Source organism: Oryza brachyantha, chromosome 4, assembly GCF_000231095.2.
Source record: "Oryza brachyantha chromosome 4, ObraRS2, whole genome shotgun sequence".
NCBI classification, from domain to species: Eukaryota; Viridiplantae; Streptophyta; class Magnoliopsida; order Poales; family Poaceae; genus Oryza; species Oryza brachyantha.
In genome coordinates, this window is record NC_023166.2 from 21,710,645 (window position 1) to 21,734,861 (window position 24,217).

Below are 24,217 nucleotides of genomic sequence, written 5' to 3' on the forward strand. Positions count from 1 at the left end.
ATTCCAGCATCACACGTCTGGTAACGCCAATGATGTTTGACTTGCGTCATATGCTAAGCCTATGCCGTCGAAAAATTATGTATTGTACTACACCGAAGAAAGTTTAGTGTGCGTATTTTATAGTCAATTCGAAAACAATAACTTGATGGAACACAATAGTTCAAGCTACAAGGAGATCCATACCATAATGGCTGTTGCATACAAGTGTATTCTTTTACTAGACCTTTTCTTGCTTGTCGCCTACAAGGGGTAGCATCTCCATTCGACTTCTGGGCGAATTTGTCTGTGATGTTCTTGGGCTTCCTGGGGCAGGAGCTTGCTGTTGAGAGATCAAATGCCTCACGTAGCCATAAAAAGTACAACCAACGAGCGTGATCGCACATCCGATCGCATTCATAGCAGAGATTGGATTCCGGAAGATCAACCACGACACCAATACAGCAACAGCAACCTGCAGCGCAGTGGCCAGTTATAAGAAACGAGCAGGAAATTGAAGTGCGAAAGCAGAGTCCAAAAAGTTTCCTACCTTCAGGTTGCCGGCAACATTGAAGGTCACTGCAGTGGTTGAATGGATCACATAGAAGATGGAGAAGTTCAGACAAAATGCGAGCACTCCTGAGCCTATGATGATAATTAGTGCAGAACCAATTGACTCGTGTGTGTAGAACCAGGTAACCACACCACCTCCTTCAAGTAACATTGCTGGTAGAGCCAGTATCATGGTGGCAAAGGGTGCCATGTAGTACACTGTGTTAATGCTGCAGAGAACATAACGAACCATCATAACTAAAAGGATTGACTTTGCTGGTAACACTGCCATTAAAGAAATCCAACTTATATAGCACAGAAAAGAGAAGGAACAGTCCCTGGAGATGACTTATAACTTTAGGATGAAAGATAAAATGCCCTAAACATTATAACAGTCAGATCACAGCACTGCATAGCTAAAACACCAGTCTTCACACACCATAACATTAGCATCTACCTGTCAAATTTGTATCCATGGAGTAGAGACTCTGCCAAAATGGTCTTGGTAGATGTAGCGAGGCAGCCTACCATGGCAGCACAGAAACCAAACATGTTGAAACTAAGCTCTGTTATTGAAGTTAGGAGTATTCCCCCAACTATTGGGACCAACGAAGCCCATATGCGCCACTCAAAATACTTGCTCCAAACTAACCACTGCAGAATAACTGCAACACATGGATCGGAACAAGCCCATCATAAAAGGTGTTACATGCTATAGCAATATGAGAATACTGGAACAGTTAGGGTGTAAGAAGCACAGAATTAGTGTACCTGTGGTTGCAGGAGTGAAAGATTTGATTGTCTGCATAAATGAAACTGGGATGTAGCGCAGGCTGACATTTCCGAGCACGATGTTTATGCAGAAGACAAATGACATTGGAAAAATCCTTCTCCAACGGTCCTCCGGTTCGACTTCAATCAGTGGTTTCGCTTTAAGTACATGGATTGCAATATAAGCCCCAATTGACGAGCATATGAAGTGGACACAAGACACTGTCAGAGGAAATTTGAAATCCAGCTTCTGTACCCAAAGAAGAAAAATAATATATGGTCAAAGACATGTGTGGTGTTTGCTGTAAAGGAAGTTAACACCATTTTAAACAGTTCCTTGCTTTTGAACCGTGCATGCATTTTAAGTTGTATGAGAAGAGTAAACATAAATGAAGGAATTGTAATAGTAAGAGCATCCCCAACAGCTCATCTAAATTTGGTCATCCATATCTTTATTTGGATGATCATCTAAAACACTTTCATCTTTCTTATCCCTTTGTACTCCAGCAGATCATCTATATATGACATCCTCTATATCTATTTGGAGGATTGGAGAGAGAACATCTAAATACAGAGGTTCTCTCTCCTAATATGGATGATATTTAAAAATAGATGATAAGATAGATGTTCTGCTGGAGCTTAACTTTTACTCTTCATTCTTTATTTCTAGGATGGAAGATGGGATGGATGAGCTGTTGGGATGCTCTAATGGAGGTCGAGGTTTGACTACTATCTATCCCTTTCCTTTCTTTTTTTTCTTTTTGAAGCTAGAGAGGGTGAGGCCCTCTCCCATTTCCATTACTAGAAATGTAACAGTGTGCTTACATAAACATCCAGACTGAACGAAAAGCTAGAAAGAAAATAAACAGGACCCCAGTCCCTTCCTGGCATTCCACCTGGTGCCATCGCACTAACTGGCTTTGCTGAAAAAGGACCCAGGAGCTAAAACAGTTTTCTACTTCCCATACATTGCAGCATACGGCAGGTTCATCAAAAGACAGTTGAACCAAGTCTAGTTTATGATTAATGAGAAAGATAAGCGGCAGGATGCAGCAGCATCGCTAATCTAAGATTAGAGATGTGTTGGGGGTAATCACGCAAAGTGGGTTTCATGATGAAACAGACCATAGCGTAGCAGTGGAAGCAAAAGGCGGTTGTTTATACAGCACCAAACATTCTGAAAATTAATTTGTGGAGTAGCAGCATGTTACTCCAGTAAGTTAGTTGACTAAACATGTAGGCTTATCAGTAGCGATTGAATTTGAGAGGGAGATCCGTCGCGAAAGGGGATTAAGCAAGGGGAAATCTGGACCTGGAAGATCCACTTGTTGATGATGATGACGGTGACGTTGAAGCCCCACCACTGGAGGATGGCGAGCAGCGCGCGCATGCTGCCGAGCCCGCTGGGCGCTCCTCCTTGCTCCATCTCCTCCTCCAATCCCAAGCTTGATTTGAGGACCGCAGGTAGGCAGGCTCGGGGAAGGAAGGAAGGGGGGCGCTACCTCGTCCCCATGGCGGGCGGGCGGGCCGGAAGCTTTTCTTGCGAAGCAAATAGGGGAGGAGGCCGCGCCGCCGCCGGTGTGCCCCTTCCCTCTCCTTCTCTTCTCGGGTGGGTGGGTGGGAGTGGGACTTGGGATTTGGAGCTGGTTCTCTTCTCTACTACTGATGTAGACTGTAGAGTCGTAGTAGTAGATTGGTTTGGTAATTTGCTATGCACCGCCAGCGGTTGATCTGATTGACCGACAAAGAGTAAAGGTGTAGCAGTACTGGAGAGGAGTAGCAAGCAAGCAGTTACCAATAAAAACTAATCAAAATCAACTCAAACATTATTAAGGTAGCTAGATGAAGCAGAAAAGGAAGGGTCAGGATGCGTAACAAGATTGATTGCGATTGCGTTGCATCAAGTCCAACACTACCCCAGTCTCGCTAGTCAAAACTAAACAATCAATCAACCTGCCTGCCTAAATACTTACTACACTAGTTACGATCGGATTGCTGGAACACGACTTGATTTTTTCCATGCGGCCACCACCCAAATTTCCAGCTCTGCGAATCTGTTATATCGCCCTTCTTCCTAAACAAACAATTCTTAACATTTGCTACGTGGTTGCAAAATGAGAGGTACAGTCCAAACACATGAAATGAACGGTACAGGCAGCCCCATGTGGGGTTCGGCTTAATCACATGATTGATGAGGTTATGCACCTCAAACGTCCAAATGCTCAAATACTAACACCACTACAGCATCCTCAATTCCCAATTTGCCATCCCAGCATGGGATTAGGGACAATCACACCCAACATATATTTTTCATGCTTAATTATCTCAATTCTCAAACCAACATACAGGGGATAACGGGCGAAAGAATTAACGGAAGCAATTCTGAAGAGGAATACGCCTACAGGACCATCTCAAACACAAACTACACGCAGACTAGATCTCCTCCTCTTCAAACGGGTCCCTCTCTGGGTAGTCACCGATCTGCAAAGACCAAAGACAACTGCTGAGTAACACTATATCAATGGGCCACGTGAAATCTAAACATAAAACAACCCATGAAAAATATATGCTTGATATTTGCACTGATGTTTTCTAATATCCAACAGGGCAATTCAAAAGCCACAACAGAAAAAATATGTAATTTGTAGTACAATGCAACATGACCTCATATCTACTATTACGTGCTCTGCTACCGCAAGTAGATGCACTACTCCTTGCATTCCAAAAGATCAATTAAAACAACACTAAACCTAAATGCAAACGCACACAGTCAGAATTTTAGGTTATTTGCAAAAAAAAAAATAATTTGTGAATACAACTTTTATATACGTATTCTTAGTGATTTAAAAGCTAAGGCTGAAAAATAAACTTCGGTAAACCCCCCCCAAATCAACTCTAAATTTAAGATAGAGAATTCAAATTTTGGCTTATAAACATAAGCATAAGCAAAAAAGATAGAGGTGCAATTTGCCAAGTAGTTCTGAGCAGTACTCCAAAAGAGAGAACAGGTCGATATCTAACCAAGAAAATTTACCTTTACTTTCTCTGGCCTAACAATAGCTCCATGCCCTTGAGGACACTCGAAAAAGCGAATGCCTTTCACCCTACAGTATCATAGAAGCAAGACGTAATGTTACCAGGAGCTATTTGCCCAGAGGCCTAGTACCATTCACCAGTCACAACATCTTGAATGCGGAGTATTAGCTAAGAGAGTATGGAGAGGTACCATGCTAATAATCAGGAATAAATAATGGATTATATAAAATCAGTATGCCAACTTATAGTGACTACTCAAAGAATTTTAAAAAAGGCATATTATTTCTCATCGTTATGTTTTGTCAATATACTTACATGCCATCGTGCTTTCCAAGTGGTTCATCATATTGGATTCCAACCCAAAATCCACGTCCAAGAGCTTCAGCTCTGCCAACAAATTTTACAGTGCCCCTCTTAGCACCTGGCTCGACTTCACATCTATCACCCACCTGTCACATATTTTTTAATGATAAGACTACACAAAGAAATATCTGTATGATTCCATACTAGATAAAAAGAAGGATTAAAACCCAATTCACAAATGATTACCGATGCATGAAATTCACATTGCTCCCTTCAATAGAAACAAAACCGGTTTTCAAAAACAAAAGGCAACAGAAAACGAATGTTTTTTATTTACAATGACTATCTGATATATGAACACATGCCCAACAAATCTCAATATCATGGTCGAACTTCAAATTCCTAATCATAAGATACACATTCAGGCAGTTGATAGGAAGGATGTCATTGCGCTTTATAGAAAACTGCTAGTGAAAAACAAGAGATCTACTAAAAGTCTAGGACAAAACAAATTGGTTTCTGTTCATAGTAATATAAAAACATGAAGACAGTTAATTTCAATTGGTTCACTTTGGTCATAGATTCATATACTGCTTCAAATCTGTTTTTTTTTCCCTCTAGAGGGGCAAATTATTTAGATGCTCAGTATATCCAATATTCCATTTACGGATGCTTGAACCCATTAAGAAGGAATTTGGACAAGGGGTGATGTGGAGGATGCTCTTGGAAATTTTTAGAACATACTTTTAATCTCTAAAGATTTGGATCCAAGTCCCCCAACCATACCCCCAAAAAACACAGTCACACATTTCAAATAGGTCCTAAAGACCAGGGGTTGGGGATGAAGGAGGGGAACAAAATCACCTGTATTACTTGTTAAGCTATAAATCTGGCCTTAGAAAGATCAGCATATGTAAGGTAGGTGACTTGCAGGTAGGTAATTAAAAAAAGAGATTAGTTTAGCAATATAACATAGCATGTGCCACAACTTAATAATGCACACGGGGAAACAAAATATGCTGACCTTGATGTTGGCACACAATTCCTCCATATGTTTGTCAGATTGCTAAAGAACACAAGAAATAGAGTAAGCAAGTTGAAAAGTGGAAACTGGTAGCCAAAAACTTGAGGAACTTACTTCTTTATCATCTGATGCAGGGTTTTTCAGTGCCATCTTTTCTTTGAATTTTCGAAAGTTTGCTGGCGCAAAATATAGATGTAAGATAATTTGTAGAAAGCAATACGGTAGAATCAGCACAGGAATTTTGATGCAACATAACAAAAGCAGTAGTATAGGACTTGAAGGCAGCTTGCATTTATATAAGTAGGACAGCTGTGTAATGCTGTAAGTGTTTGCAAGGAACAGGGTGAAGTATATATGAGATGTGGAGTGTTAGTAACTAGACACTTGCTCTGAGATTATCCAGAGAACTTATTGATGGAAGAAAAGATAAACTTACTATCAAGCTTATTATATGCTTCATCTGAGATTTTATACTTGTCAACAAGTGAAGTATCCTCCAACCAACCCCCAGAGGTGACTGACGAAGGATCGAGATCAATAATGTGAAGGCGGTACCTAGGTGGTGGATGGAGAGTGAGATGGAGTGAGTCACGACCCCGAGAAAGATAAAGGCAAAGGGCAGGTAAGTAACCCGTCGTATGGGGAGTAGGAAGCGAGGGTAGCGTCGTCTTGGTCGAGGTCGGCGATCATGGCGCCGGTGTCGTCGCGGAGCTGGAGGCACATGGAGGCAACAGCGGTGCCGGTCTTCCTCCATAGCTTCTCCTTGAGCGCCTCGACGGAGGTCTGCAACCTAGAAATGGCATGGGGTCCTGAGAAGGAGGAGGAGGAGGAGGAGGAGGAGTTGAGGTGAAGGGAAGGGACCCGACCTGCTTGGAGACTCGGATGTCGGAGGAGAAGGTGGCGAGGTTGGAGTGCGTGAGGAGGAGGAGGACGCTGTCGTCCGCCGGAAGATGCAGCTTGGAGGACGACATTTTTATTGGAGCCGCCGCCGCCGATCGCCGGATCCCAACTTTGAGAGTTGCCTGTATCGTGGAATATTTCCAGGAATCGATCCCACCAAAAAGAGAGAAGAGGAGGAGCAACGGCCCAATATGCAGTAAAAGAAAGAAAGCAAAAGGTCTACTTTACACCGTAAACTAAACCTTGGTGGCCCAAGCCCAATAACATTTTGGTGGCCTTCCACACTGCAGGCGTAGACAGACAGCTGATTGCTCTATCCGATTCCGGCCAGCAGCAGCAGCAGCGGCGAGTAATAATGGCGGCCATGGCGATGGTGTCCCTGCAACTCACAGCTGCGGCGAGGCCCATGCGCAGCCGCCGCGCGCTCTTCGTCTCCACCTGCGCCGCTCCCCCTCGCCAGCGACCTCCTCCAAGCTCCACCAAAAACCGCCGGGCGCCGCGCCACGACGACGACGCCAGGAGGCGAAGTCCTCCTCCCAGGCCCACCCGCACCAGGGGCCCGCCTGGTCGCCACCAACAATCCTACACGGACGACGACTACGATGACCAAGACGAGGGGAGCTTCGCTGGGGGCACCCGGGTGGCCGCCATGCCCAACCCGCCCGCGGGCTTCGTGCTGGACGACCAGGGCAGGTGCATCGCCGCCGCCTCCAAGCGCATCGTCACCATCGTCAGTCAACTACTAACCTCTTTCTTCATCGGCACCTCTCATTCATTCATGGCAGCAAGCAAAAAAACTCACCTTTTTTTACCTTCTTCTTCTTGTGCAGATTGATGAGACCAACAAGCGCCCATTGGAGTGCATCATCAGGAGAGTGTTCCGGAGCACACAGGAGCAGGAGTGCATGCTCCTTTGCCCAGTCGACATGTACGAATTCTACTCACCAGTCACCGGGCTTATTCCTCATATTCCCTCTCAAACCAAAACCTCTTATATATTCCCCCTCTTTCAGGCCTGTGCAGGTCCTTAAGAGTGCCAATTTCAGCGGCTGGGTTGCTGTATGTCTCTAATCCTCTCCTCTCACTGCCTTCCATTTCCATTCATCATTCGAAGATCGAATGAACTCAAACTCTCTCCATTTCTCACCATATCATTCCAAATGGAATTGATAGCGTTTTCCTCCTTATCCTTCGCGTGATACAATTTCTTTTCTTTTGCAGATTGATGATGACCAGCTTAAGGAAATAATTCCATCCGTTGCATATGCGCTCGCTAGAGTGCATATGCACTTCGTGGAAAGTGGGTGAGCATCCTGAACAGCCATATGAACCCAAAATCGTCTTCCTTTCTGTTTAACTGAGATATACAGGGCATGCCCTTGTTCTTAGTTATTATGTTCACTGTTTCCGTAACATTATTCTGGCTCCCACATTCAGGTTCTGTTATACGGCACGGGGTGGCTTCTGCTTTCCTGAAGACGCAATTCAAGAATTTCATGGTAACCAAAAATTGCATATTTTTCTTTTTGTGCAGAAGGTTTTGATGACATACTTTCATCGCTGAAAGGTGGTTTTTAAACTTTGAACAAAACAGAAACTTAGAACCCTTACACCTGCACGATTGCCATAATTATGATATGACTTTGTCATTCATACATATATTTGCACATGAATGCCTTTTGAATTTCATGTCCGATGTTTTCTTTACTACTATAAAAGATTCTAGTGGTGGTGACAGTAAATCTGCCACCCCACTAAAGATTTAACAGAATTTGCAAATTGATCTCTGATACATACTGATATTATGAAACATTTCAATATTTGGTTTAAACAAGTGAATATCAATCTTTCTGAATAAGCAAACAAGCGATGCTAACATATTTTATGTCACCCATAGCAAAGCGGGGGGCATTTCGCTAGTTTATATATATATATATATATATATATATATATATATATATATATATATATATATATACATAAAGCGAACTTTAAGTAAGGATTGGATGGACAACTAGCACATGTAATTGCGGCATTTCTTTGAAACATGGTATTTCTCTTGTTTGATCTTTCTTTGCACCTCATCATGTGTTCATATCTATAACTGCAGATTCTGATGACGGCAGTGATGGGGTACCTTTTGAAGGCGTAGAGATTTGTTGTTTCAATTTGGTGAGGAAAATGGTTTCATATCGATGTGGCTTCAGAAAATACTGGATCGCTAGATATTCCTTGGTGTTTTTGTTGATATGCACATGTTTGAGAATATGTGATTACTGATATTCATGACGTCTGCAGGATGGTGCACATTATATGATATATACACCAGTTGATCCTCTTCTGTTCGTTGCAGTGAAGGTATGCTGGTTATTCTTCAACCTGTAGAGACAGCCCAAGCTAAATGTTTTCTTTTAAAAAATAAACAAATATTGAAAAGGTGGCACATTGTCTCTGAAATCACATGCCCTTTGTGCAGGATAAAGATGGTGTGCTACGCATTGCTGAAGATGTAAGCAATGTTACTGCTGTAATTACAGTGTGGCCTATGTAGAGAGGCGTAGTATAAAAACTTAGACCCCTGGGAATGCTACTTAGGGCTTGTTTAGATTGCAAAAACATTTTACAAAAATGTCACATCAAACTTTTAGACACATATTTGAAGTATTAAACGTAGTCTAACTACAAAACAAATTTTAAATTCCGCCTAGAAACCGCGAGACGAATCTTTTGAGTCTAATTAATCCGTCATTAGCACATGTTGGTTGTTGTAGTACTTATAGCTAATCACGTCGTAATTAGGCTCAAAACATTCGTTTCACGATTTTCTCCATAACTATGTAATTAGTTTTAATGTTCATGTATATTTAATGCTTCATTTAGATATCTAAAGATTCGATGTGATATTTTTAGGAAAACTTTTTAACAAGGCCTTACATTATCTGTGAACAGGAACTCATGGATGACCCTGCTGTTGTTGGCGCCATAGACGAAGAGACAGAGTTCACCGCTTTGGTGGTACGTCACCTACTTGATCCTTTCAATGCTATGTAAAGTGAGTGTATACATACATATATGTAAAAGTGGGTTCTTGTTTCTGTGTGTTATGTATGTATGGTGCAGGAGGAGGAAGAGGCCCTTCTTGAATCAGTACTGGGTGAAAGATGACCATACATGTAACCTATATTCATGGTTGATCAGAGCCGAAGAATGCTAGGGAGGCCGTGACCATCCATCCACTTAGTAAGCTAGACGGCGAGAAGATTTATACGACATAGGAAGGAACATCATATCAGTGCTAAAGCAGCTTTAACTAGGGACTCATGTTGAGCTGCTTCTCTTTGATTAAAGATTGCAAGCCAGCCAAGTTGTTCGTGCTAGCATGGTTACTTGTTTAGGGGCACTAGTGGGCTCTCGGCTGGGATTGGTTCCGCCCACCAGCTATTTTTACTTTTTGTTGGGCTGACAGGCAGTTTGCCAATGGCTTGTTTTTATTTTTTATTTTCCCTCTTTCTGTTCAACTCTGTCAGTGTCACTGCCTTTTGGACAGAAGAGCAAGTTCAATAGCATAACCAACTACTAGCTCTAATTCATCTATAATCAATCTAATAGTCAATTCATATAATAGTTATCTACAAAACGCTAATACATGGTCTCGCATGTCATACACACTGTCTTAAAGCTCATGTTATAACTAGCTATAAATTAGTAGCCTATTGCTCTCTCTCCTTTTATCTCTTTAAAATATGTTTATAGCTAGCTTATAGTCTACTATTATTTTGCTATTTGCTCGAAGAAGCGCCATTCGATCCTCCCATAATTTTCTCCTCAGGTATACACCCATATCTTTCTCAGGCACGGTCATACAGCAAAACCAGCATGGAACCATCATCTCTCACATCGTTACACGATGGAACCATCATCTCTCACATCGTTGGGAAACCACCTTATTTACAAGATGGCCATGTAAGGCTGCGTAAGAACCTTACAAATGAGAAGACAGACCTATAGATCATCTGATTATCTCGTTCACATGTCGAGTAGTATTCCTTTGAGAATGCAATCAACAAGATCAATGCCTCACCCCTCACGATTTGTGCAAAAAGGTAGTAGGACAGACCATATATATTGGAGATGCTAGAAAGGAGCAGCAACAATTAATCCTTTCACTTCAGCTAGCTCGTTCAAGTATATTTATTATTTTGAGAAAATTCATTTATATAGCATCTCAGAAAATGAGAATGTTTTCAGATTTTGTATTCCCACTTTATATATTCTATATTTCTATGTTTTCTATGTATATCAAATTAATAGCAATTTATTTTAACACAAATAACATACCTTTCATTTTTCTTTTGGTCAAGCATATACATCTGACATATTTAATTGAAAAAAAATACAAAAGCAATATATATAGTGATGAATATACACAGATGAAAGACCTATCGCTGCACAATGGATGTGGATTGTGGATGGCATCAATAAAGAAACCTACTTTCTCACCATGAACTCCATTCCTCACGAGGAGCGTATACTGTGGGTCCGTGATGCCCAAACTCCAAAAACAAGGAACCAAAACACAAACAAGATCGCCCAACATCGCATAGACCCATACTGGATCCGTGGGAAAACCTGCAAACAGAAAGGACGATTGTTATTACTCTATGGTCATCACAGTCTCACAGAAATCATGGCCCTAGCAGTAACCCTCTCAATACGTGCAATCAGTGAAAGTTCAACATGTGGCAATGAAGTGAAATATGTCATGAGCAAATAGTCATTTACTTACAAATCTCAGGGATATTATTATAGTCAACGTGCATAAACCTCCAAGAAGCATGTGAAGACAAATCACTGCAGCTTTCTGCAAACAAATTCAAAATAAAAATTCTTCTCAGTGATGTTTCATCCATGGAGATTTCTTTGTTGCACCAAAAGTTAGTACTGGATGCCAGACTTGCAAATTGCGTGCGATGAGAAGGTGCTAATTAGTTGAACAGCAATACACAGAAAGCACAAACAGCACTGAGAAGTAAGAAATGAAAGAAATTTGCATGTGACTCATAATATTCAATGGATAAGTGAACCCGACAAGATGAAGGCACAGTGTCTATATTTTCTAGTTTAGCATGTCCTCCTTATAGCTGTACAAATCAATCAAGTGCCTTTGTCATACAATGTTTTGACTTTTGACAAAGGCCACACACACATTAACTTTTGCATTGGCTAGCCAGTTCCATAATTCATAAGAAGAAGACAAGACATATAATCAGATACAGAGTGTGTATTGGGACAAAGCAGTAACAAGCGTTGATATTTAAGCCGTGCACCAGTTTTAGAAGTTCAATGGATATTAAGATATGAATTCTAAGATGGAGCTCCATGCATCAAAGCAATTCTGTCATCGTGGCGTCTTAAAAATGACCATTCAACTAAATGTTTGTTCCATGTAACTGTACTGAACATAGAACTATAGGGCATCTGTGCTTGCAAGATAGGTTATAAGAGATTTGAATCTTCCAATTCCAAGTGCCACCATTCATAGGAAAGAACAAAATAGTTTAGAAATTGAACTTACCTTGCCAACATGAGGAGCAACTAACCATGTAAGAACAATAACACCCAGGCCAATGGCAAGAAACACTCCAGTACCCTCCAAAGTCCATCTTGCATGTGCTACTCTTGCTGCTGCCACAGCGCCATGGTCTAGAGCATTATCACTTGGACTAGCGGGTGTTTGTTCGGTTTGGCCGTGAGAAATAGCAATGTGTGAATTTTGAGGGTTGAACCATGAGGATATCTCACTGAGGCGCTGTCTTCGTATCGCTGCAACGGCATCTGGATCCACACCTGTATCAGCCCGATAATGCAAGTAGGAGAGGTCCCCAGTGGAAGTCCTTTCCCTGAGAGCTTCATATTCCTTCAAGGATGCAAGGACCTTATTGAAATCCAGAGGCCTTACATTTGCGGCGACATTTCCACATATCTCGCATACAGTGGAACCGTGGCTGATGAACCACTTGAGTGCGCAGGCATAATGCGCAAGAGCAAGGTCGTTCTTGCAGGAGCATCCCAGATCGATGAGATGGTGCAGGGGGCCTGATTCGAGGTCAGTGGTGCTGGTGCAGACAAAAATCTCCCCATGGGGGCTTACAAACTCGAGGACATCTTTGGAGTTGGGGTCGTCATCGTCGTCGGCATGCGGAAGAATGCCTAAGAAAGCAAGGGCGGAGTCCCCTCTGAGATCAGGCTCGACGCAGTGACAAACCCGGCAAAGAGAGAGGCCAGAATCGACGTCGGTGCTGCAGCTAGATAGGCGGGGGATGGCATCTTGTGCCCTTGTTTTCTCTTTCTCACCGCCATCCGGATCCTCCTCCACCTTGAGCCCCATCCTCCTTTTTTTTGTTTTAGGGAAAATCTCACTACTCCTCTTTAGTATTATCCATCTGAGCCGCCTCACATCACATCCAATCTATCTAGAACTGACGAAGAGGCAGAGGAGAAGAAAAGAACCTCGCCGAGGATGTCTCAGATCGAATCGCAAGCAGAAGCAGTTGCTTGCTTCTTGTGGAGTTGAGTTGAGTAGAGTTGTGGTGTGGGATTGGAATGAAGAGGAAGAGGGACGATGGGCAGGCAATCGACTGCCGGTGGGGAACGCAACGAATCTACTACTGTAGGAGGAGTACACTACAGCTGTCCCCGCCCGCCGCCTCCAAAGCCCCTCTTACTTCTTCTTCTTTTTTTTAATCTAAAATTTTAAACGGAATATCATTCCTCTAATACATTTTCTGATTTCTGTTTCTTCCAGTAAAATTGTCTATTTCCCCTACCAAACCAAAACTTTTGGCTTTCTACACTAAAATTTTGTCCTTTATTTTACTCCTAGTAAGCCAAAGTCATTCTCTCTTTGATAAATTTCCACTTTTTTCTTATCCTATTCTAAATTTATTACTTGTGTTTTATGGAGCGCTAGATGATTATGATTAAAAAATTATAAACTTTTAAAATAATTTTCAAATGCAACCAGTAGAAAAAGGCTGGAAAATTGTAATATTAACTATGCCCCTATGAATCTTAACTTAAAAATACAAGTTCAGGTGAATTGCACTACGAACAATACCAAAAAATCAAGTGTGAGCTTTAGATCTCTTCAAACACAAGCATATGGTATTCATCTCTTTTATATATTTTTAAAAATAATGATAAAGGAAATATGCTAATGAAAATTCTCAAGAGGTATAGAAAAATACACGTGGTTATTGCGATCTGCAAGGTATTTATGGTAAACTGAATTAGGGGGTGTTTTAGATGAGACTAAAATATCTTAGTCCGTGTCATATCGGATGTTTGGATAGTAATTTAAAGTATTAAATATAGACTAATAAAAAACTAATTTCATAAATAAGAGCTAATCTACGAGACAAATTTTTTAAGTCTAATTAATCCATAATTAGCAAATTTTTACTGTAGCATCATATAGGCTAATCATGGATTAATTAGGCTCAATAGATTCGTCTCGCAAATTAATCTAAAATTATGAATGAATTTTATTAATAATCTACGTTTAGTACTCTAAATTAGTGTCCAATCATCCGATATAACCTGAACTTAAAAAAACACTTTAACATTTTCCAAACACCACCTTACTATCTTATTGATGTCATTTTAATTTTGAAAAGTAAAGATTGCAGGTGACTGACGTGGGTGACAGCGGCAGCCATCATCTGGACACAGCTGTTGGATGGATAGGGGAAGGAAAAATGATCCATTACAAAAAGAAAAAAAAAACATTCGCAATCGTCGGTTAGTGCTGCCGATTTCCAATTCCATAAATCTCATTTCATTCTTACCAGACACAGAGAGATCAGAAGACAAATCTCAAACCTGGATCCATCAAGGTTCAGGAGGGAGTGATCTGCTAGATGGATGTTGCTGTCTCAGACTTGAGTTGTTTCTTCCTTGGATCCTTCTCCCTCGATTGAGTTGTTTGTTCGATGCGTCGATGTCGATTTAGCCAGCAGTAGCTACGCTACGTACATGATTCTGATTCTCTCTCTCTTCTTGCTCTAATGATCTCGTAGAAGATAGATTTGCCTCTTTCATGGCGTTTGGGTTTGGCAGCCACACGCGTCTCGATGTCCGGCGGCCGCAGCAGCACTCCTCATTCTCCACCGCCGTCGCCGTCTTCGTCGCCCTCGCCTTGGTCGCCGTCTGGATGGTCTCTTCCACGCTCGTCACCCCGGCGGACTTCTCCTCTCCCTTCCAGCCCACAGCCCGCCCATCGCAAACCCCACCTTCCACCAGTACTCAGGAAGAGGACGCCTATGAGCCTCCTCCAGCTCCAGTCACACACCACAACACACCGGATAATGGCTCCCAGTCCCAGCCACCGGCGGAGGCCACAAGAGGAGAATCAGACCGGGGGTCATGGCCAACTCAAGCTGCAGGGTCCAACAAGGACACTCGGCAGCAGCAGCAGCAGCAGACTGCGGCGCCCAGCAGCTATGGCTGGAAGCTCTGCAATACTGAGGCCGGACCAGATTATATTCCGTGCCTCGACAATCTCCAAGCAATCAGTAAGCTTCGGACGACCAAGCATTATGAACACCGAGAAAGACATTGCCCCCAGCATCCTCCCACCTGCCTTGTCCCTCTTCCGGAGGGCTACAGAAATCCAATCAGGTGGCCCAAGAGCAGAGATCAGGTTTAACTTGCCCACATATGCGTCTTACTATTTGCCTTTTTATCAGTTACTACATTATGATTCATTTACTTTGTGTTTTCTCGACACAGATATGGTACAACAATGTTCCGCATACTAAGCTGGTAGAATACAAGGGTCATCAGAACTGGGTTAAGGTCTCCGGGGAGTACCTGACCTTTCCGGGAGGTGGAACTCAGTTCAAACATGGTGCATTGCACTACATTGATTTCATTCAGGAGGTAATGCTCCTGTGGTTTTCCAGGGCATCAACAGGCGTTATTGCCACCATTTATTACAACATCTCTAACAATTTGACAAATTATAACCACAAAGCTTTTGTGTTGTTTGAACGAATATTACAAACAGCTATTGATTTGTTGACTAGGTGCCTCACACATTCCTTTGGACTTAAACTACATAGCAACAATGCTTGCTTGTAGTCAAACAGAATATGGCTCTTTTTTCTTTCCTGAAATAAAGGGTGATCCAATAAATTTCTCAATTCAGTTTTCGTTGTGTCATTAAGTACAACTAAGGTTGTTTGACTGACATGTGTGGTTCTACTATGCAGGCGAAGAAGGACATAGCATGGGGAAAACGAACCCGTGTTGTTTTAGATGTTGGTTGTGGAGTTGCCAGCTTTGGAGGATATCTATTTGATAGAGATGTGCTTACTATGTCATTTGCACCTAAAGATGAGCATGAGGCCCAGGTGCAGTTTGCCCTTGAGAGAGGAATCCCTGCTATATCAGCTGTTATGGGTACAAAAAGGCTCCCATTTCCCAGCAGGGTCTTTGATGTTGTTCATTGTGCGCGCTGTAGAGTACCATGGCATATTGAAGGTGCTTCCTGTCACGAGGAGCCTCTTGCTGTACAATGCAGTACCTTACCTTTTGTCTTACCCTTTTTTTTACATGGGCAACTCTCCGGTGCATTTTATCTATAGTATTATACTACCAGTAGAAAAAGGGTAGTTTTGTACTTTGTTCTTAATTAGCAATATTTTATAATTTTATTTTTTTACAATAAAGATCCCAATAAAAGGACAATATTGCCCATTTAAATTTCTACTACACCTAATATTGTTGGTAGTATAATTTAATCATAGTCATCGGATAAAAATACATCAACAGTACGGATTAAATTCTACTACTAGTAAAATGCACCGAAGTCGGCCACTTTTTACATATATGTGTGTTATTTCTTAGGTGGTAGGCTCTTGCTTGAACTGGATAGACTGTTGCGCCCTGGCGGTTACTTTGTGTGGTCTGCCACTCCTGTGTACCAGAAGCTACCTGAAGATATTGAGATATGGAAAGGTAAATTTATTGTTGTTCTTTACATTCAAAACTTCGTGATTTTTGATGTGCTATTGCTGGTATCTTGAGTATGGACAGTTCCCAAACTCCAAGCCAACTACATTATTGTAATGAAATGGCATATTCAATACCTAATAGTTATGTTTGTTATGCATTGTTACAGCAATGTCGACTCTAACAAGGTCAATGTGTTGGGAAATGGTCAATAAAGTGAAGGATAGGATAAATAGAGTGGGTATAGCAATTTTTAGAAAGCCAACGGATAATAGCTGCTATGAGGCAAGATCTTCAGCAAACCCTCTGATATGTGGAGAGTATGATGATCCTGATGCTGCTTGGTAAGTGTTTTAGCACGTTATATATTCGGTGCTGGTCACCAAATCTTGTACCTAAGTTTAGGCTCATTCATTCCCTTGGTTGTCACTCAGGAACATATCATTGCAGTCATGTTTGCATAGGTTGCCCACTGATCCTACCATTCGTGGTTCACAATGGCCGGAGGAATGGCCATTGAGGCTGGAGAAACCACCTTACTGGCTAAAAAACTCTGAAGCTGGAGTATATGGGAAGCCTGCCACTGATGATTTTCGAGCAGACTACGAGCACTGGAAGCGGGTTATAAGCAATTCTTATATGAATGTCTTGGGCATTGATTGGTCTGCTGTTAGAAATGTTATGGACATGAAAGCTGTATATGGAGGGTATAGCATAGTACTTGCTTCAGTCCTTGTTGCCTTCTTCTTTTTTCATATGTAGTTCTTTATATATAAAGGGGGTCATTTTTTGATTTTTTTTCAGGGAAAGCCAAATAATATATTTGCAAACGAAAAATAATTTATGAATAAAATTTTTATACACATATTGTTAGTGATCTAAAAGAAAAGGTTGAAAAACAAACTACGATTAGTAAACCCCAAAATCAACTTAAAATTTAAGGTTGAAAATTCAAAATTTGGATTATAAGTATAAGCAAAAGTGAAAAGATAGAGGGTGGGAAGTTTTTCATACCTAGTATCTTTCAACCCTATCTTTTTATTTTTGCTTATGCTTATAAGCTAAGATTTGAATTTTTGACCTTAAATTTAGAATTTATTTTGGGGTTTTTCATCGTAATTTATTTTCCAGTCTTGGCTTTTATATCGCTAAAAACATGTATATAAAATTTTTTATTTATAAATTATTATTCATTTGTAAATATGTCGTATGCCTTTCTTATTCAAAGAACGAAAAGATGACCCCTTTTGTTTCCTGCCATGCAAATTTTAGCTTTCTTTAATCTATAATGGCAGATTATCAATAACTCTGGAGCAAAATGACGAATCCTACTGTGCCACAGTCAGTCTGTTAATTTCTCACATCCACTTCCTCTTGTAGGTTCGCGGCAGCTTTGCGAGATCTGAAAGTGTGGGTTATGAATGTAATTCCAATTGATTCTCCTGACACACTTCCAATTATATATGAGCGTGGGCTTTTTGGAGTCTACCATGACTGGTGCGAGTCATTTAGCACCTACCCCAGAACCTATGATTTTCTGCACGCAAACCATCTTTTCTCCAAGATTAAAAAGAGGTACGATCTTGATCTCTCCATGAATGTGAACTCAAAACCCAAAATATCTGTGAATGTTTTCAGTTTTGCTTCATGATTGGTTCTGCCAGTGAACAAAACTAATCTTCCTGCTAACTGTATGAAGAACTCATCCTTTTTTTTCCCCCTGTTTAGATTCCTCATCTTTTATAAATTTTGCTACTGCGCCGCACATAGTTCTAGTATCATTTGGTAGCACTTGCAGAAATTATACTGGCACTTGTATGGCTTAATTGGCTATGCCAGCAGAAGTGCAGAACAACAATGCCCTTCATGTAACTTGTGTCGTTGGTTGACAGTGACAGGTGTAAACTAGTGGCAGTGATGGTGGAAGTGGATCGAATAGTGAGGCCAGAAGGCATGCTAATTGTTAGAGATAGTTTGGAAACCATACGTGAGGTGGAGTCTATGGTGAAATCACTACACTGGGAGGTCCGCGTGTCTTATTCTCAGGACAATGAAGGTTTGCTGTTGGTTCAAAAGACGATGTGGCGGCCAAATGAAGTTGAAGCTAAGCTATGACACTGAAACTGTTAGAAGGAAGGGGAAAAACTTGTAGTGAGAAGAAAAAGAAAAAGAAAGAGACTAGCAGTGAGAAGGGGGATGCATACTAAACTATACTGGGTTTTCGTTGGGATATCCTTTTTTTTTTGGAGAGGTTGTATTGTATTTTTTGGTTGGGGTAGGTGTTGTTACATGTTGAGGCTGGCAAGACAAACGTTTGTGATATGTAGAGCTAGCGCGGCATAAGCATAGTAAAATTGTGATTGGATTGACACACCGTTCTTTGGGTAGAAAGTGCTCAAGCAGCAGTTTGATGTTCGTCGGGATGTGTCGGGATGTGTGTGCGATTTCGATTTCGTTTAGTTGGTACTCAAGTCCAACGTGAGTAACTAACTCCTCATGTTGTTTAATGGGCCGGAAAGTGAGTTCGAATTTATGTTAGTGGGCTTCTATAGAAAAATGATTCAGGGCATTCCTTCCTTGAACTGCAACTCCAACCAGAGCCAGGAGGCTCCATGCGACTCGCGGCGGCGGCGGCGGCGGCCCTGCGCACCACCGCCGCCCTCCTCCTCTTCCCGCCTCACCGCAGCACATCCTCTCTGTGCCGCTCCTCAGTCCCCTTCGCCCGCCCGCGCCGCCACTCCTCTTCCTCCACCGCCAACGAAAGCAACGCCGCCCGCCGCCGCCGCGCCCGCGACTCGCCCGAGGGAATCCTCAAGGGCCAACTCGACAGGTGCTCCCGCGCCAACGACCTCCCCACCGCCCTCCGTCTCTACGACGCCGCCATCTCCCCCGCTTCCGCCGTCCCGCTCTCTGTCGGCCACTACAACTGCCTCCTCTACCTCTGCTCCAACGCCGCCGCCTCCTCCCCCGACGCCGCTCAGCGTGGCTTCGATATCTTCGCCAAGATGGAGGCCTGTGGCGTCCAGCCCAACGAGGCAACCCTCACCATCGTCGCCCGCCTTGCCGCCGCCCGCCGCGACCCCGCCATGGCCTTCTCCATCGTCCGCCGCATGGCCACCGCCGGCACCGCCCCTCACCTCCGCTCCTACGGCCCGGCCCTCTCCGCCTACTGCGACGCAGGAGACGCCGACGGGGCCACCGAGGTCGAGGCTCACATGGACGCTTCCGGGGTCGTGCCTGAGGAGCCCGAGCTCGCTGCGCTGCTCCGCGTCAACTCTGCTAGTGGGAGAGCCGACCAGGTGTACAGGCTCCTGCACAGGGCACGCGTTATTCTTCGCCAGGTGAGTGACGCAACCGCCCTGTTAGTCGAGTCCTGGTTTGTCTCCGACGCGGCGTCAGAGGCCGGGCTGGACGATTGGGACGCCACCAAGGTGAAGGAAGGGGTGTGCAATGGTGGCGGCGGCTGGCATGGCCAGGGGTGGCTCGGCAAGGGCCAATGGAGCGTTGCCCGAAGCGAGATGGACAAGGATGGCACATGCCAGCGCTGCGGGGAGAGGCTTGTGTGTATAGACATCGATCCATCAGAGACACAAAACTTTGCCGACTCGGTTGCTCAAATAGCGATCAAACGGGACGTCAATTTTATGCTTTTTCAGGTTCACCCTCCTCAAAGTCCAATTGGACATTATTTATGTGCAATGTAGCTTAACATTAGGGAGTTAAGCTCAGTAGTCAGTAGGAACCACAATAAGAACTTTATCTTCTTGTTTTGGCTGATAAAATATGGCCTAGGTACACATTTCTATTTTGGAGCTCTAGAATCAAGAGGCTTGCGCATTCCATGTTGCTTGAGGCACGTCTGAGTGTGTCCTTTTGTCCTGCTACTTGTTTTTACACAGATATGCTGCATTGTAATCTTCTCTGTCTAATTGGCAACCTGGTCTCTGCAGGAATGGCTCCAGCACAATGGACCATTTGATGTCGTTATTGATGCCGCTAACATTGGCCTTTACCACCGGAACGGTTTCAGTTTTTCTGAGGTCAGAAGGCATCTGTCTCGCAAAACTGTAAATCTATGTTCCTATTGTTTGTTCTTGAAACGTATGATCCAACAGAGTTGCTATTGTCATTAAGGCAGTCAGGCACTGTCATTTATGACCATGTTTTCCTTGTAGGTGAACCGTGTTGTGAAAGGCATACAGAGAATAACTAAGTCAAAGAAATTGCCACTGATCATTTTGCATAAGAACCGAGTAAACAATGGTCCTGCAAAACATCCACAGAATCAAAAGCTTCTGGAGAGTTGGCAGAGGGCTGGAGCACTATATGCTGCACCTCCTGGTTCTAATGATGACTGGTGAGGCCATGTTTCGTGCTTAACATAAAAATAATGAATTCATCTGAAGGAAAAATAAGTCGCATTTTGTATGAGTTTCTTATCAAAAGCTATGGTAGTAGGCTTAGGCTTATTGGCTTAGACTTTTAAGTTGGCTTTTTGACTTGCACGGTTTATAAGCCAGCGGTTTGTAAGCCTCATATGTCATGGTGAAGTCCTACCTCTACTTCAAATAAGACAAAAAGGCTTTTGGCTCAATAGTGTAAGAGTGGCTTATGGCTTTAAAAAAGTGCAATGAAAAAGCTTAGGATTTGTCGATTATAAGCTGGCTCATAAGCCCAAACAGAGGGCTGTGAATACAAGTATTGTGTGCAATCTTCACTATGTGCATGAGTGATTTGGGATGTGATTGGGGCTACTCCCAAATTGATGAATTGATATTTTTAGCCTTGATTTTTTTTTACTCAATTGTTCTCTAGCTTTTGAATGTCTGAAATAACTTTTTTTTTTGTTGCAACTCAGGTATTGGCTGTATGCTGCTGTTAGATGCCGGTCATTGCTTGTTACAAATGATGAGATGCGGGACCACTTGTTTCAACTACTTGGCACTAGTTTTTTCCCCAGATGGAAGGAGAAGCATCAGGTTTGTCTTTCATTACAGAAATAAACCACGAAAGATGTGCTTTTGCAGAATGCTGCACAGGACAGCCATTGAGTGATATCTCTCAAGTTTTTACTTTTGTGTTTAAGTACACTCCATTTTAACAAGGTGCTGTGCTTCGGTGAAGCTTGCTTACAAGCTCAGGCTCACTGTTTAGGCCCAATTGTTCTACTCCCTAAGCTCTGAGTAGCTCTCGTGCAGTTTTTGTGGAATCTAAAAACTTCTTTTGAGTGAATTGTGTTATTGTTTCTGTCAATAAATTGAACAAAATATAATACTAGGCATCTATATGCAGGTCAGGTTAACGTTATCGGATGGTGTTTGGAATTTTCACCTGCCGCCTCCGTATTCAATTGTCATTCAGGTGATTAATGTAAACAGGAATCAAATTGTGGAGGGGCAGTAATGCATGAATTATACTGAATGGCCCAAACGTTGTTTGATGCAGGAATCTGAAGAGGGAAGCTGGCATGTACCAACAACAAATGGTGATGATATTGAAAAACCACGGCAGTGGATTTGTGCTACTAGGAGAAGTTCACAGAAATCATCTCAGGCACTTGCAAGGGCAGCTGGGTGAGTGAAGTACTGAAGTGTGATGGGTTCCATCTCCACTGACAAGGGCGGCAAATTTCGGCCTCAGATGCGTGCGCTGCTCATTTGTTGAGAGAGGATCGAAGAGAAGAATCGCACGAGTAAGCTAGGCAGCAGATGTTGATGAGGTTGAGTAGTGCGAAGAAGGCTGCTGAGCTGACCCAATGGATGGCCGTCAAGTTGTACTAAGATGAATCATGAATATGTGTACTTTTTTTAAGGGTATAACACGGGACGCACACGAACACACACCACGACACACGCACACACACGTACGTGTTTCTACCACACGCTTAGGATTTTAGGGTGTGCACGTGTGTGAGGGGAAAATTCCCGGGTGAGAGACCCGAGTTGCGATCCTTAGCATCGAACTCATGCTGACAGCTCGCACGCTCGCGCGGCTGACCAACCGAGCACCGCTCGGTCCATGAAAAATGTTGGTAGTGAGATGAGTGGCCTGTGACATGACTGTTTAGCCGAGCCATTGGTAATTTGGTCTGTACATGTACGATAAGATGACTATTGAAAATGCAAATTAATAATCTCTTCAATAAGAAGTGGTGTTCCGAGTGGGGAGAGGGACTCGCATGATGTTATCCTTGTGCGTGGAGAGTAGCGAATGGGAGAAAGCCGCGTGGAGGCAACGGGCCCGTGGCCGAGGCGCATCGTCTTCCAGCCACAACCACCGTCCCCCTCGCTCTCCCTCCCTCCCTCCTGCTCTCATCCAATTCAACTTGGACCACCAGCTTCCTCTTGCATCTTCCGTCGGAGGCCAGGCGAGAGGAAGAATATGGAGGGCCCTGCAGCTTCACGACGATGCCAGCAGTAGAAGCAGCTGCATCATCGATGATGGCGTCGCGCAGCGCCGCTCTGTGCTTCTCCTCCGCCGCCGCCGCTCGGAGCCGGCACAGCAGGAGGTGCTTCTTGGCCGTCAGCTGCGACGCCAGGGCCTCAGACCTACTCTATTCCTCGCTGGTATGTATCAGTGTCTGTCGTCTCTACTACTCCTCAAACGAATGAATGTCTGATGGATATGATATGTATAATACTCCTATATATGCAAGGCTGCCAAGCTGCTCGGCCCTCCGACCAGCTTCGACGCCGGCAAGCTGACGGTGGAGTTCGCCAACAGCCACAGCCACAGCAGCAAGCGCGTCGGCTTCCCCAGGGCCTACACCCTCACCCACTGCGACTTCACCGCTAACCTCACCCTCGCCGTCTCCGACACCATCGCCTCCGACCGCCGCCGCCTCAGGGCAGACGACGTCTTCGCGGAGTGGAAGCAGCAGCAGGACGCCGGGGGCATGGCCCTGCACGTCCACTGCTTCGTCAGCGGCGCCAACATCCTGCACGGCATCGCCGCCGGCTTCAGATACTACGTCTTCTCCAAGGAGCTGCCGCTGGTAAAGCAATCGTCAGTTTCCTCCAATCCTGCAAGCAAAACCAAACCAAATACTAGACTGACTAGATGCAAAATGCAAACATACATATATACAGGTTCTCAAGGCGGTTGTTCATGGCGATGCTTTGCTGTTCGCGGAGAAGCCGGAGCTGCTGGAAGCGAAGGTGTGGGTGCACTTCCACTCCAGCTCCAACACCAAGTACAACAGGCTCGAGTGCTGGGGTTCTCTCAGGGAGGCCGCCGACGCCAAGGTATCCATCCATCCCATCCCATCGAATCGCTCCTGCATAGCATAGTGGTAATCGCCTCTTCTGCTACTTTAATTTCAGACCACATTGCGCAAGAGGCAACTGGACGGCCGGCTGGAGCAACTGCACAACGCAATCGCCAAAGGCACAAGACGAAGGCGTAGGAGGAACTGGTCTAGCCCGGACGCCATCTTCAGCGCCCTGCTCGCCCTTCTCCTTTGATTCCACTCCACTACACATTGAATTCTTCCTTACAGCAAGCGACATACGGATACAATTCATTCTTTGCTGTGCATCCACCGGACACTTGACATGTATGTATAGTATGTATCATCAACAAAAAAGAAACAATCAATCGTGCTTTCTGATGCAAGCATTCTTAAATTAACTCTGCTTCTGC

General features: G+C 43.5%; 6 protein-coding genes across 6 annotated transcripts; 3 read left to right on the forward strand and 3 right to left on the reverse strand.

Moving 5' to 3' along the window:
• Positions 1-51: 51 nt before the first annotated feature.
• Positions 52-2,920, reverse strand: LOC102710690 (UDP-galactose transporter 1-like). The gene is made up of 5 exons (XM_006653018.3): positions 2,612-2,920; positions 1,300-1,549; positions 986-1,193; positions 527-758; positions 52-451 (listed from the first exon to the last, which is right to left on the reverse strand). The coding sequence occupies exons 1-5, from the start codon at positions 2,723-2,725 to the stop codon at positions 218-220; spliced, it is 1,038 nt and encodes a 345-aa protein (XP_006653081.1). The 5' UTR covers positions 2,726-2,920; the 3' UTR covers positions 52-217.
• Positions 2,921-3,439: 519 nt separating this feature from the next.
• Positions 3,440-6,709, reverse strand: LOC102710973 (tubulin-folding cofactor B). Its single transcript, XM_006653019.2, has 8 exons — positions 6,529-6,709; positions 6,294-6,445; positions 6,099-6,217; positions 5,777-5,838; positions 5,663-5,704; positions 4,651-4,784; positions 4,334-4,403; positions 3,440-3,780 (listed from the first exon to the last, which is right to left on the reverse strand). Exons 1-8 carry the CDS (start codon positions 6,631-6,633, stop codon positions 3,733-3,735), a joined length of 732 nt encoding a protein of 243 aa, XP_006653082.1. The 5' UTR covers positions 6,634-6,709; the 3' UTR covers positions 3,440-3,732.
• A 160-nt stretch (positions 6,710-6,869) lies between these two features.
• Positions 6,870-10,156, forward strand: LOC102711253. The gene is made up of 10 exons (XM_006653020.2): positions 6,870-7,292; positions 7,393-7,490; positions 7,576-7,621; positions 7,784-7,866; positions 8,000-8,061; positions 8,673-8,734; positions 8,861-8,920; positions 9,039-9,071; positions 9,512-9,577; positions 9,683-10,156. The coding sequence occupies exons 1-10, from the start codon at positions 6,918-6,920 to the stop codon at positions 9,725-9,727; spliced, it is 930 nt and encodes a 309-aa protein (XP_006653083.1). The 5' UTR covers positions 6,870-6,917; the 3' UTR covers positions 9,728-10,156.
• Positions 10,157-10,878: 722 nt separating this feature from the next.
• LOC102711527 lies at positions 10,879-13,232 on the reverse strand. The gene is made up of 3 exons (XM_006653021.3): positions 12,138-13,232; positions 11,349-11,423; positions 10,879-11,191 (listed from the first exon to the last, which is right to left on the reverse strand). Exons 1-3 carry the CDS (start codon positions 12,948-12,950, stop codon positions 11,078-11,080), a joined length of 1,002 nt encoding a protein of 333 aa, XP_006653084.1. The 5' UTR covers positions 12,951-13,232; the 3' UTR covers positions 10,879-11,077.
• Positions 13,233-14,256: 1,024 nt separating this feature from the next.
• LOC102711799 (probable methyltransferase PMT26) lies at positions 14,257-18,947 on the forward strand. Its single transcript, XM_006653022.3, has 8 exons — positions 14,257-15,263; positions 15,353-15,502; positions 15,835-16,105; positions 16,472-16,582; positions 16,746-16,920; positions 17,011-17,283; positions 17,957-18,151; positions 18,469-18,947. Exons 1-8 carry the CDS (start codon positions 14,661-14,663, stop codon positions 18,689-18,691), a joined length of 2,001 nt encoding a protein of 666 aa, XP_006653085.1. The 5' UTR covers positions 14,257-14,660; the 3' UTR covers positions 18,692-18,947.
• A 220-nt stretch (positions 18,948-19,167) lies between these two features.
• LOC102719583 (proteinaceous RNase P 1, chloroplastic/mitochondrial-like) lies at positions 19,168-24,201 on the forward strand. The gene is made up of 10 exons (XM_015836146.2): positions 19,168-20,232; positions 20,527-20,616; positions 20,752-20,933; positions 21,435-21,555; positions 21,869-21,937; positions 22,022-22,149; positions 22,779-23,142; positions 23,232-23,570; positions 23,665-23,820; positions 23,899-24,201. Exons 1-10 carry the CDS (start codon positions 19,189-19,191, stop codon positions 24,037-24,039), a joined length of 2,634 nt encoding a protein of 877 aa, XP_015691632.2. The 5' UTR covers positions 19,168-19,188; the 3' UTR covers positions 24,040-24,201.
• The last annotated feature ends 16 nt before the right edge of the window (positions 24,202-24,217 follow it).

What these genes read in the sequence shown, in the direction of transcription:
- LOC102711799 (XM_006653022.3), top strand. Translation starts at nt 14,661, where the DNA reads ATGGCGTTTGGGTTTGGCAGCCACACGCGTCTCGATGTCCGGCGGCCG. An exon ending in ACATTGATTTCATTCAGGAG is followed by an intron (nt 15,503 to 15,834) that starts GTAATGCTCCTG and finishes TCTACTATGCAG; the next exon opens with GCGAAGAAGGACATAGCATG. An exon ending in TTCTCCAAGATTAAAAAGAG is followed by an intron (nt 18,152 to 18,468) that starts GTACGATCTTGA and finishes GTTGGTTGACAG; the next exon opens with TGACAGGTGTAAACTAGTGG.
- LOC102711527 (XM_006653021.3), bottom strand. Translation starts at nt 12,950, where the DNA reads ATGGGGCTCAAGGTGGAGGAGGATCCGGATGGCGGTGAGAAAGAGAAA. An exon ending in TTGCTCCTCATGTTGGCAAG is followed by an intron (nt 11,424 to 12,137) that starts GTAAGTTCAATT and finishes ATTTGTTTGCAG; the next exon opens with AAAGCTGCAGTGATTTGTCT. An exon ending in TAATAATATCCCTGAGATTT is followed by an intron (nt 11,192 to 11,348) that starts GTAAGTAAATGA and finishes TTCTGTTTGCAG; the next exon opens with GTTTTCCCACGGATCCAGTA.
- LOC102711253 (XM_006653020.2), top strand. Translation starts at nt 6,918, where the DNA reads ATGGCGGCCATGGCGATGGTGTCCCTGCAACTCACAGCTGCGGCGAGG. An exon ending in CCAAGCGCATCGTCACCATC is followed by an intron (nt 7,293 to 7,392) that starts GTCAGTCAACTA and finishes CTTCTTGTGCAG; the next exon opens with ATTGATGAGACCAACAAGCG. An exon ending in CGCAATTCAAGAATTTCATG is followed by an intron (nt 8,062 to 8,672) that starts GTAACCAAAAAT and finishes CTATAACTGCAG; the next exon opens with ATTCTGATGACGGCAGTGAT.
- LOC102710973 (XM_006653019.2), bottom strand. Translation starts at nt 6,633, where the DNA reads ATGTCGTCCTCCAAGCTGCATCTTCCGGCGGACGACAGCGTCCTCCTC. An exon ending in ACATCCGAGTCTCCAAGCAG is followed by an intron (nt 6,446 to 6,528) that starts GTCGGGTCCCTT and finishes TCTAGGTTGCAG; the next exon opens with ACCTCCGTCGAGGCGCTCAA. An exon ending in AGCATATAATAAGCTTGATA is followed by an intron (nt 5,839 to 6,098) that starts GTAAGTTTATCT and finishes ATTTTGCGCCAG; the next exon opens with CAAACTTTCGAAAATTCAAA.
- LOC102719583 (XM_015836146.2), top strand. Translation starts at nt 19,189, where the DNA reads ATGCGACTCGCGGCGGCGGCGGCGGCGGCCCTGCGCACCACCGCCGCC. An exon ending in CCTGGTTCTAATGATGACTG is followed by an intron (nt 20,934 to 21,434) that starts GTGAGGCCATGT and finishes GTTGCAACTCAG; the next exon opens with GTATTGGCTGTATGCTGCTG. An exon ending in TCTCCAAGGAGCTGCCGCTG is followed by an intron (nt 23,571 to 23,664) that starts GTAAAGCAATCG and finishes ACATATATACAG; the next exon opens with GTTCTCAAGGCGGTTGTTCA.
- LOC102710690 (XM_006653018.3), bottom strand. Translation starts at nt 2,725, where the DNA reads ATGGAGCAAGGAGGAGCGCCCAGCGGGCTCGGCAGCATGCGCGCGCTG. An exon ending in TCAACAAGTGGATCTTCCAG is followed by an intron (nt 1,550 to 2,611) that starts GTCCAGATTTCC and finishes CTTTGGGTACAG; the next exon opens with AAGCTGGATTTCAAATTTCC. An exon ending in TTTCACTCCTGCAACCACAG is followed by an intron (nt 1,194 to 1,299) that starts GTACACTAATTC and finishes CATGTGTTGCAG; the next exon opens with TTATTCTGCAGTGGTTAGTT.